Here is a 12,194-nt window from a genome sequence, read left to right as displayed (position 1 = left end):
TTTTCGACTTCCGTTTAGGTATTCTTTGTTTCAAACAGCCAATCAAAAAAATTCGAATTAATTCAAAAATCCTATGTCCCCAGAGCCCTTCGTTTTCTCGTGAACTCGGGGCAGAACTTCGGCCTAAAAAGTCTTTCCCCCCTAGATTTCTGAACGTTAACGGTTATCCACTAAAAATCCGTTTTTCTGGAGATTTTATCATTTACCCTAGATACACAAAAATTATAAGCCAGACAAGGGAACCTGGAACGGCTGGAAGACTGACCAGGTTTTTGCCATCGTCTAAACCAGCCGGAGGTTTTTAGTTGCGTGTAAGTTGTTCCGGGCTGGATGGCAAGCTTAATTATTTTTTCAGAAAATGACCAAAAATGCCATAGGCATTTTTTTTTTTCAGCGGTTGAAAAACGGCCTCCAGGAATACCCCCGCTATAACACATAATGATGTTCAAATATTTGTTATTGTAATAATGTCAGTACCTTTTTTTCGGCCGGGTGGGGCAAAAGACGGAGAAAAGACCAGTCTCCTTTGTTAGACTTATGTTTTCAATTTTAATAAACTGTTTCAGTTTGCCTAAGCATAGCCCGTAGATCTGGCGTCTAGCCCAAACTCAAAAGGCCGGGCAAAAGGCCGCCACTGGCATTTTTGACGTCATTACTGGATGCGGCAAGTGCGCCAAATGGCGGGAAAATATTATAGCGGCTTGTTTTTTGACTCTTGAAACGTCGATCGAAGTGGTCTTTTTATTCGACAATATAGATGTCGGCACATAAAATCAGAAAACTATACAGATCTATAGAGATATAACCACACAAATAACATTGAACTCTGTGCAAACTGCAAATGTCCTTCATAACAATTCATTTTGGAGGTAAGCTGTAAATACCTTACAGGCAAAGGTCGTTTTGAAATTAACAAAAATTATGGCGGGAATGTACTACTTGCTTTCTTTGCAGATGACCAGAAGCTGTTGTTTAATCTGCTGTGTCCGAGTATTATTTTGTACGAAAACATCAAACTTCGATGCGGTTGCGACGAAAAAGGTGAATTAATTTCTACTAACACAAGCACAAATATACAAATCATTAAAAGTCTCAAGCTTATAAACACAAATCAATGTAAATTTTAAGGAAGAGCGTTTAATGATCTGCTGTATTCAATTACCGCAAGTTTAATATATTTCAATATGTCTTAAATATTTTTCTTGCCAGTTGTGGTAGACATCGCAGATGAAAACGGTTCGCTAAAAAGCATTTATGAACGGCCACCCGACCAGTACGCATCTGAATATCTTCAAGGAAGGGGCAATTATGTTCTTCTCAAAGTTTCAAGTAAGCTTAGGTTTTTCCCTATCTATATGCAAGATATAGTAAACTGTTAGTCCGTTCATATCGTCACCACCTATGACTATTTCTCTGCTGCAGTCTGCAGATTCTAAAAAAAAATATAAGCTTATGGTCATTTCTTTAGGTTAGTTTAAATAATCAATCAATAAATTTTGAGTTATTGGCTGTAAATTATTGAATACTGATATTCCCTGACATTTAGATTTAATTGTAGTCAGGGCTAAAAAAATATTTCACTCCATTTGTGAAATAAGTATTGGAACAAGCTTTCGTTGCACAACTCGAACAGGGACCAAACGAAACTTGAAAATCCGAGCCTTAAATTTCAAGTTTCTCATTATTGTTAATAGATATTCCCTTTCTCATTACAACAACCATAAATTTTGTTATTTGTTTCAAGAGAATAAACATACCATTTATTGTTGGGTTTTCTGTGAACTAGGAAGGTTTTTCATGAGTTTCTCAAATTCATGCTCACAATAGATAGTAGTGCCCCTTTAAAAATTCTGTTAACTGTTAAATGTTATTATTGTAGAAAAGACAGACAGTGTAACTGGGAAGGAATTCTCCACATTTGATCCATTGTTGAACAATCTACCAGAGATATATCCAGACTTAATGTGTAAGTAATTAGATCTTGAATGGCTACATCTTGATAACTGAAACTTATACAAGTGCGGGAAAGAGATATCAGTTTTGCAGTGAAAGTTTTCTCTCCCAAAAGTGCTGCTTTTAACAAATATTGATAAATTTGGAATTTTAAAAGTTTGCAAAATACTCAAAATCAAAGTACTGCATGTTAGTTTTCATTCTAATGGACCTTTCGCCAGCAAAAGTCAAATTATCATTTAATAAGTAAAGCTGTGGGAAAAACAGAATCTGATGTGAAATAGTTTCTACACGATCAACTGTCTGTAAACTCAAGATACCTTTCAAATAATTTTACTGACTGTACATTCACTTGGAAGCATACAGTCACATTTAAGTTATTTTTGCATCAATTTTGTTGCAAAATTAGACTTCTCTCACCGTTCTAACGGCGTGCTCATCGATCGAAAAACACGAAAAAATAGAGGGCCATGGACAGTCTATTGCAAAATGTATGCAAAATCACATCAGACTTTGTTTAAACTACAGTTCTCTAAAACCCTTAATATAAAATATCTTGGGTTTACTGATATTACTTGCCTTTAAATTATGCTCTTGTCTATCTGTCACGCAAACATTGTATTTTGTGCAATGTTTACTCCAAAACAAAATGCCGGGCCTATGGTCACACACTAGACTAGGGGGGGGGGGGGGTACAAATGAGGACACTGGTACCTCATTTTTCTTTAAAAAAAAGCAACGACAACAACAACAAATCTTGTAGCATGGGACAAATTTTTAGACCAATCATATTTTAATTGTATGCCCCCTTAATGAAGTGTTTTAACAAGTTTACGTCTCTAAAACGTTTCTGCTTGTGTGTTTGTATTTTTGAAATAACACAGCCCTGTTTTTTTACTTTCATTCCCCAGCTAAAGTAAACAACAATAAGATCAACCCAGATGTAGGTCTTCCAATTCAAAGCTCTAGTCAGATGCCTCCTCAAAAAAGTTCACTGCAAACACGAACCAAGTCACGATCCACTAAACCGAGGTCTCCAGCTCCTCCATACAGGGCAGGGTCTATTGCTGGAAGTGCATTGCCTAGTACGACCAAGATAAGGAGTTCAAAGTAGTTTAAATACATGTAGCTGGCAGAGGTTTAGATATACAGTGTTTTATTTACTTGATGTAGAATTTGTTACAAAGGCAAGATCACTACTACAAAAGATCAAAAGACACTGAAACTTATTTTTAAGCTTGGAGCAGATTTTCATCGAGAAAAACTAAAGAACTTTTAAACACACTGACATGTAGAACTTTAGTTTCCTATATCTGTTCATCCATGAAACAAGACAACTACTGGTAGTTGTCTGATTGAATGTTTTTAAAACTTGCAATTGTAACTTACTTGATTGCCAAGATGCATTTAAAAAGAGTGTTTACTATAGAACAAATTTCAAAATAAATAAAGAGAAAGTTTATCAACACTTAAAGACTACTGATAAAAAGTCAAAGGTGGCCAAATTGTTGGTGCAGACAACACTTTCTTTACATATCCATAAAGATGGTGATAATAAAAAAAATAATGTTTATGTATTGCTTGGATCAGTAAGGCCTATCTCTTCTTCCCATCCTTTGAGATTGAATAGCAACATCAATGAAATCTCCTATTTGAAACTTTTTGGACTCTAGATTGACAGCATCATCAGCTCCCTTGCGTCCTGCTGCTGTGGAGCCGATTTCTTTCATGACAAACCCACCACGGCGAGCGTCTGGAAATACAATAGCAAAGTCGAACACAGTGCCTTTACGCCTTGCATCAGGGTTAACTTCCTTGACTAGACTCATGAGCTCTTTCAGCGTAGCATCCTTCCTACAATAAAGTCAAATAAAGATTTTGTGTTAATTTAAAGTGATGTATACCTCACTCAAACACTAGCTACTAAGGATTCATTAGCAACCGCTGTTTGGGAATATGATCATGTGCTCCTCAACACTGGACCTGAGAAACTGGCAGAAATTGAGCCTAGTCAATCGGTCAATTCTCCAATCCTCAGCACTGATTAATTTGAAAATTCTCTTAAAAAATATGTCTCAAAAATTGAATAAGCAAGTTGTGGGAATGTAGCAGCTTAATCATCTCAGAAAATTGTCTTGATGACGAACCAAATTCTTCCAAGAAAATTACAAAAAAACGTAAGAAAATTGAGCAAGAATTTGGACCCTGAACTCAGGACTTAAAGCGTTTGTTATGTTCTAGCAAACACTGTAAGTATGACAAGTTTATGGAAACATCATAAACGCAACTAAAAAACACCACATATCAGTAGTTTACATTGTGGCCTTTAATAAACAAACAAATATTGTAAACAAACAGGAACTTAAACCCCAACTGGTAGAAGGCAGACAAGTTAGCTATATACAAAGTGTGAAGTAGTTGAATTCAGGACCACCGAACACAAATCCATCCAGTGGCAAGAAGCAGGATTTGAACCTGAGGCCTCCAAATTACAAGTCCAAAGCCCTAATGGTCGGGACACACTAGGCAACAAGTTGCAGGGACAAGTTGCTGCAGCATGTTTCCTTGTGTGACATGGTGCATTTTTGCGACAATCTTTGTAGCTGCGACATAATTTTGTCGCTGCAATCAGTCGCACAAATTCAAACCAGTTTTAATTCAAGCGACTTATGGCAGCAACAAAATGAGCGAAGGCAGTGTTGTCACAGCGACTTGTCGCCTAGTGCACTAGACCACACTCCTACATCATAACTTACCATGTGTATACTTGGAGTTCATTTGATGGTAAAGCAGTCCTTGAATATTCATCCAACCTGTTTTATTAAAAAATAAATGATAAATTAAAATAAATGACAACATTTATCTTTCAAAAAGGAAAATTATGGTCAAATTAGGCCTTTTGAAACAGGTAGTGGCATGTCTATTGATTTGGTATAATACTAATAATTGAACAAGTTGGTAAATGAACTTGACAGCACCAAAAAATGGTTTTGTTTGTATTTAATTTCTGAAACAAATTGAATCCAATCAAACACAATCAAATTACTATAACACATTTAAATTCAACCAACTCATAATACACTAGAAAACAACTTGAATTTCCCTGTATCTATTTTCAACTGAATGCAAAGGAGCACTGACAACTTTTTACCGTCACCATTGAAACTGAATCAACTGAACTTTTTTGTAACTTCCATTAACAAAACTTAATTGAAAGCCAATCACACACATTGGGCAGTCCCAGAAAATATCCATACACCACGACGGACAGCTTTTTGGAATTACGAGGGCAAGGGGGGGGTTCTTTGAACTGGAATTCCGAGGGCATGGGGGGATACTTACGATTGGAATTCCGAAGCCATGGGGGAGTTCCAGATCTTGGATTTCCAGAGGAGACAGACAAAAGTGTGTTCCTTGAAATGTTAATTTTGTGGATTACTCATTTGTAAAAAAAGCACGAACTGACCACCGCGTCACAGAAGCAGGATACAAGAAGATACAAGACAAGTATCGATCGATCAGGCGTGTGTTTGCGTTCAATTACAAAAGATATGGGATACCCACAATAAAATGTGGGTTGTACATCAAGCTCCAGAAGCCTTAGAGCAGTTTTCAATTGAGTGTCGTAAAACCAAAACCAAAGTAATTACTCTGGCCAATCACAAAGAACACAGACAATCCAGTAAACCAATCAAAACTCGAAGCAAATACATGTAGCTGGCACGAAGCGCGGGAAAACGTAAGCGAGCGAGTCACGATTGGTTTTGGTTTTGCTCCTGATTAGCTGAGAAAGTGGCACGAGATTTTTAAGCCAATCACTAAGCGTAGTAATGCAAAACCAAATTAACTTTGGACACTCAAGTGAAAACCGCTCTAACGTTGATGAATGTCTTCATTCACTCTTTTTTCTTGTCAAAGCGGATCCACAACATATTCAGCACATTCAGTGGAGCGCGAAACTATTTTGCCACGCTTCGAGACGCCATTTTGAAGCACGTGGGATTGGGAGCGACTGCTGACCCCGACGGCTCAAATTCAAAATGGCAGATACGTCAGTGCACTCGATCGTATTATCTTCCGAAAGTACACACGTACATAACACGATATTGTTATTTTAATGTTCTGTACCAGTTTGGGGAAATGTAAAGTTAAGGTGGCCCGCGGGTATTTATGAGGCTGAAAGTTCCTTTTTTCAAACGCGTTTTAAAACGGGAAAACGTGAAGCGATTGCTTAGATTTTTGAGAATCTGAAAGAATAAAGCTTAAATTATATAAAGTGATAAAATTTATGGCGATCAAACGCGATTTGTTTAAGTTATGGGCGATTTTCGGAAGCCTTCGTTTTTAATAAAATGCGATTATTTTTAAAATGCCACGGTGATTTTTTTTGTAATCACCCAAAAACGCTGCCAAACAGTCGAAGTTTACTCACAACAACTTACAGGAAAATCCACTCCGTAGATTTCCTGAACGAGCGACATCTTTATTTTGCCTTCAAAAACTGTTGTGTCATGCATCTGTCTTGACCGTCGCATAAATGTGATACTCATAATAACCCAGTACCAGCCAGTGTTGAGGCTGATGTCACCTTAATCTTGTGTGTTAAAGTTGAAAAGATCGTGTATATACATCAAATGTTAGCAGTCAATAAAGATGGATGGTTTTCAGCCGAATTTTTGAAAATATCAAACAAATGACGTTATTTCAAATTGCGAAAAATTTGTCGATTTGTTTTGCATTTTTTTAAAGCTGCAGCTAGAACAGGATATTGCAAAGGTTTGTACCGAGTTTCAGCGTATTCCTTTCATACACAATATGAAGGTGACATCAGCCTCAACACTGGCTGGTACTGGGTTATTATAAGTATCACATTTATGCGACGGTCAAGACAGACGCATAACACAACAGTTTTTGAAGGCAAAATAAAGATGTCGCTCGTTCAGGAAATCTACGGAGTGGATTTTCCTGTAAGTTGTTGTGAGTAAACTTCAACTGTTTGGCAGCAGTTTGGGGTAATTATAAAAAAATTCACCGTGGCATTTTAAAAATAATCGCATTTTATTAAAAACGAAGGCTTCCGAAAATCGCTCATAACTTAAACAAAACGCGTTTGATCGCTATAAAACTTATCATTTTAAATAATTTAAGGATTTTTCTTTCAGATTCTCAAAAATCTAAGCAATCGCTTCACGTTTTCCTGTCTTAAAACGCGCTTACAAAAGGGAACTGTCACTCTCATAAATACCCGCGGGCCACCTTAATGTAGGTCGTATCTGTTGAACAAGAGTAAGGAGAAAACTCTCTTTTTTTACATTTTCATCCCAGCCTCTGTTACAGATCGAGTCATTTGAAATAATTTGATGTAAAATAAGCCAAACTGGGCATATTTGCGGACCCTGCCGAGAATTGTAAAGGAATTAAAGAAAAAAGAAAAAATCCGTACGGGAGGGGGGGGTTTAGGATTATGGAATTCCAAGGGCATGGGGGGGGGGGGGTAACGCATTTTGGAATTTCCGAAGGCAAGGGGGGGTTAAAATATTGAAGCCGTCCGTCATGGTGTATGGATATTTTCTGGAATTGCCCATTATTGGGTTTGTTTGAATCCACTTAATCAATCAGTTGATTATCATTATCCTACAGTTAAGACTCCAAGTACAAAACAAGCGTCTTTGTATTTAATATTGATTTAGCAAACTTTGTCAAAATTCAATGTAAGCAAAGGAGAGCTGGTTGGATAAATATAAGGGCCACAAATGGAACAGTTCCATTTTTTGTCAAAGTCTACTTTTTTCTCTAGATAGATTTCTCGGAGCAACTTCAGAATACCCGGCCACTTCATGATTCTCAATGTAAGGTTAGATTCATGCAATGGAGCTTGATTGAGATTTACCTGTGGTGCCGCCCTTGATTACAAAACACTCTAAGAAGCAATGGACAAGTCTGAAAGAAAGTTGTGAACAAAAAGTAAGCGTTCTGTATGATTCAGATAACTATCAAAAGTATTTGTTTCACTAAACTAATACAAGAGGTGTTTTAAAGTGGCCGGGTATTTTACAGTTGAGCGGAAAGTATTACAAACTTTGTATTAATATCGATCCCTCGATGTTTAATCAGCAACAAAGTTTTCCTTCTAAACATCTAGTAATGAATTCTTATCTCTAAAGGCCAGAATTAAAGAGATCTCGTGCAAATTGAGATCTGTACCTTTTCTCTGTCAATCGTAGTCTTTTGATCATTTGTTTCTCGTTCTTTCACTCGGTCTCTGTCTCGAGAGCGATTTCTAATTCCTCTTGAAGGAGAAGATCCTCGACCCCTCGTGTCCGCCATGTTGGTTTTTTTTTTCGCGTGCCTTAGTAACCTGGCCTAAAACTTGAACGCTCAAAGTGCAGGATGGGTAGAATGGACGAAGAAATTTTTGTAGGGAGGGGAAGGCTTGGACTGAATTTTCCTCTAAGGGAGAATTTCATCAAGTTTACTGAAAGTTGCAGAGTTTCAGAACAAAATTTATCAGTTCAAATCGGCACCTTCACTTCCCATGAAATCATGGAACACTTTTCGTTTAATTAATTAATTTCTAATACATCATCGTTACCATACACGCTCACCAATAACATCAACTAACTCACAACCCACAAAATACAAAATCCCCTATTTTGTTCCGACACGTGAATAACTCAAAACGTCAGCTTTGCCAAATAGGCCGTTTATTTACTTATGAACTTTTAGTTGATAATCTTCTTAGTTTTTCAATGGCCCGCCGAAGCCCGAAGCGCACTTGGCCGTTCACATTAAGAAGCGCGCGCTTTCTCTAATAAAGAACGAAACTCAATTGTTACGTCAAATTCAAGCGTAAATGTTTGCGGCGCAAAGTTGAAAGCGTTTTTCAAGCGACTAACTAGCTGGAATTTTCGCGATCAGAAGAAAGTGATTTGTACCAGTAATCTGAGCCACAAGCAAAATGGATCCTGAAGCTCTCTTCGCTGATTCATTGATCGGTGCTGTTATTAAAAGACAATCCGATTCTAAATCAGGTTTTTCGCCTGAAAAAGAAGAAAGCACTGCTGACAAGCTGCAAAGACAATTGGACGAACTCGAAAGACGAGTCGACAAGTACGTCGATAGCTTGGACAATATTGATGAGATCTGTAGGCAGGCACGGGCAGATGTGAAAAGATTTGAGCAGAAAGCCCAAGCTGAAAGAGAGATAGCGAGAAAGGATGCACAAATACAAGCGAAGTTGTTCTCAGAGCTCAAAGAGATGAAGGAAAAGATGAAGCGAATGGAAACCAAAGACGAGACACCGCCAGACGAGAAAATGCCTGACGCGTCGACAAGAAATGCACTACGTTACACAACAAGTGCACGAGTGTGCCGGTTTTTGAAGATCGGGTGTTTCATGGTGCTTGACGCTGTAGCAGCCTATGGGTTGTTTAAAATGACCCAGCCATACCTTTTCTAGAACAACCGCGATCATGACTATACACCGTAAAATTCCGATGGTAAGCCTCGTTCCCCTCGAAAAGCCCCCCCCCCCCCACTCCCGCCTAATCGTAAGACACAAATTAAAAATCCCAACGAGCATAATCTCCCACACCCCGGAACACCCCATCCTAAAAATGTATCCCCTCGTAAGTCTCACACATAGAAACCCCTTCGATAATAGTCATCCAACTCCCACTTCTCTCCCCCTCCGCCACTTCCCTCTCTCCCCCTCATCAACTCCAACTTCCCCTACTCCCCTCTCAGTTCTCTTTTCCCAAACACTCCCCATCCTCCCTACCTCTCGTACACCCGAAAAATAACCTAGGGCTGATTATCGGAATTTTACGGTGTATATATTTACAGATTCAAAAATATTAACTGATCGTTTACTAAGGCCTGGTTCACACTAGCGACATAACGACATAACGGCAAGGTCACGCAAATTCAAAAAGCACCTCCCATTGATGTTTTATGTCACCAGTGTGAACAACATAACATAACGACATAGTTGGAACATAATGACATAAGCATAACGACATAAGGAAAGATCTGAACTTTTCTTTATGTCGTTATGTCCATGTCGTTATGTCGTTATGTCGCTAGTGTGAACCAGGCTTAACAAGTATATCATCGGCTTCTCTTTTTTCTCAAACAAAACTGGAATCTTGTGATATTTTAAGGGCGCTATATTGTACTGTGTAAGTTGAAGAATCAGATATTTGTAAACTAAAGAAAAAAGAGTTTATTTTAAAAGAATGAAACAGGAGATTTTGCAGTAATAAATATTGTATTACATTTCATAAAGATAAGACTCGATGTACATAGGAGTGTCTTCGATCCATTTAGTTTAATTAACCTTTTACCAAGCCGTAAAATACCGTAGAAAAATGATCAAAGTGAAGGAACAGGTACGATGTACACCGTAAAATGCTAAAAAGGCTCGAAGAGATGGCGCCATTATACAGCCAATCTTTATAAAGCGGAGTTTCCCGCTGAAGATTGCCTGTGCAATGATGCTTGACTCTGTAGCAGCGTATGGGCTTATTTAAGATAACACAACTATACTTTTGCTAGCACAACCATGATCTTGACATTACATAGGCAATCTTGTGGGTGGGGAGAGAAAGGTATATACCATTTGTTGGCTAAAAGTCAAATTGTCCAAAGACTATTGACTAGGATTAAACTACCCATGTACCCCCACCCCTCCCTTTTAACACAGCATTTTGTTTAGAACCAATTACTTAAGTACTTCAAGCCACAACAAACAAATTCCGAACAAGGCTCTAACCAAGGTATCTAAATTCCAAGTCTCTAGCCATAAGGTCAGCATGTCTACCACAGTCATATTCATTTAGAGAGCCGATCTCAATAAAGCCTGATTACCTGGACCAATTGCCGTCTGCACGCATCACAGACCTATAATTTATCATCATCACCTGTTCCATCTCCCCGTGTGGGGATACTGACGTGAAAATCTGAAACAACTACACAGCGCATAGTTTCTAAATCTTGGTCAATCTTAATTTTTTTTTTTATTTTTTATTTTTTTTTAAAAAGAGCTACCATGTACCACAGGTGTCCGCCTATGTCTTTCCCAGGACTATCTTGTATCACGCGTATTTTAGAAATAATCGGCATTAACTGTTAACAAGAGAGGATAAAGGGTAAGAGAGTGAATCCCCCATATAGGCCTTATTCCAAAGGTAATCCCTCTAAAGTTATTTTTAGAAATGATACCCAGTACTTCCGTGGATATATACGCGCGTTACGTGGATGTTCGCGTGCGTTTCCGTGGAGAATGCAAAGGCCAAACCATGGTGGCCAGGCCTGGTGGACTAAGTGGGATAATTCTGGTTGTCTCCCCTAAAACCACGCGAGAACATCCACGCAACACCCGTTAAAATCTGCGGAAGTATCATGTCTAAAAATAACTTAAGAAGGATTACCTTTAGAATAAGGCCTATATGGGGGATTCACTCTCTTACCCTTTATCCTCTCTTGTGTTAACGACACTGTACATCAGTTATTTCTTGCAATACAAGCAAAGTTGAATTCAGATCTACTTTGCGCAACATGTTGCCGCGACATGCACACGGGTGGTAATACATGCAACAATACTTTACAACTCGCGATGCAACAATGTTGCGAGACAAGTTGAAATAAAATGTTCGCGATTTTCCCCGGAAGAAGTGATTGTATGGAAAGTCGTTTCCTTTTTTTCATGGTAAATCACCTTTCTGGCTTTTAAAGATATGAGAAATTGTTCTGAAAGGTGAATTTCTTTACAAACAAAGTGGTATTTGGTGTTTAGTTGTGTACCGTGGGAGCGCGTTATTTCGCTTTTGCTTTTGTTGTGGCAAAAGACTGGCATGAACTTTGGTGTAAGTGCGTTGTACGTATGACTTTCAGCCAATGCACGCGCGTAAAATTCTACAGTTCATGCTACTCCTAAAACTACCGTAAAATTCCGGCTATAAGCCCCCCCCCCCCCCCCCGGTTATAGGCCCACCTACCTGGAAACAAAAAACAAAAAAAAAATACATCCAATTATTAGCCCCCCTCAGCCGGATGACTGTACTGAACACGGCTTAATGTTGCTTTAGTATGCGTTTTAAACTTAAAAACGTATTTTGATCAACACTCCCGTGGCTCATTTCGAAACGTTTTTTTTTTCGCTTTAGCTTTAAAGCCCTCCCGGATATAAGCCCCTCCGCTTATAATCCCACACAAAACTCCTTACGAAGTTGTATAAGCCC

At 38.4% G+C, this 12,194-nt stretch overlaps 2 protein-coding genes across 2 annotated transcripts; one reads left to right on the top strand and one right to left on the bottom strand.

The window, feature by feature from the left end:
• Window positions 1-708: 708 nt before the first annotated feature.
• LOC144657854 (uncharacterized) lies at window positions 709-3,067 on the top strand. The gene is made up of 5 exons (XM_078518213.1): window positions 709-869; window positions 955-1,041; window positions 1,210-1,329; window positions 1,880-1,966; window positions 2,865-3,067. The coding sequence occupies exons 1-5, from the start codon at window positions 842-844 to the stop codon at window positions 3,065-3,067; spliced, it is 525 nt and encodes a 174-aa protein (XP_078374339.1). The 5' UTR covers window positions 709-841.
• A 68-nt stretch (window positions 3,068-3,135) lies between these two features.
• On the bottom strand, window positions 3,136-8,314 carry LOC144658911 (histone deacetylase complex subunit SAP18-like). The gene is made up of 4 exons (XM_078519415.1): window positions 8,158-8,314; window positions 7,844-7,893; window positions 4,710-4,766; window positions 3,136-3,807 (listed from the first exon to the last, which is right to left on the bottom strand). The coding sequence occupies exons 1-4, from the start codon at window positions 8,278-8,280 to the stop codon at window positions 3,540-3,542; spliced, it is 498 nt and encodes a 165-aa protein (XP_078375541.1). The 5' UTR covers window positions 8,281-8,314; the 3' UTR covers window positions 3,136-3,539.
• Window positions 8,315-12,194: the final 3,880 nt, after the last annotated feature.

Source organism: Oculina patagonica, chromosome 6, assembly GCF_052425735.1.
Source record: "Oculina patagonica isolate OP01 chromosome 6, crgOcupat, whole genome shotgun sequence".
Lineage (NCBI taxonomy): Eukaryota > Metazoa > Cnidaria > Anthozoa > Scleractinia > Oculinidae > Oculina > Oculina patagonica.
Note: the sequence above shows the minus strand (reverse complement) of the source record. Positions and strands in the feature narration are given on the sequence as shown.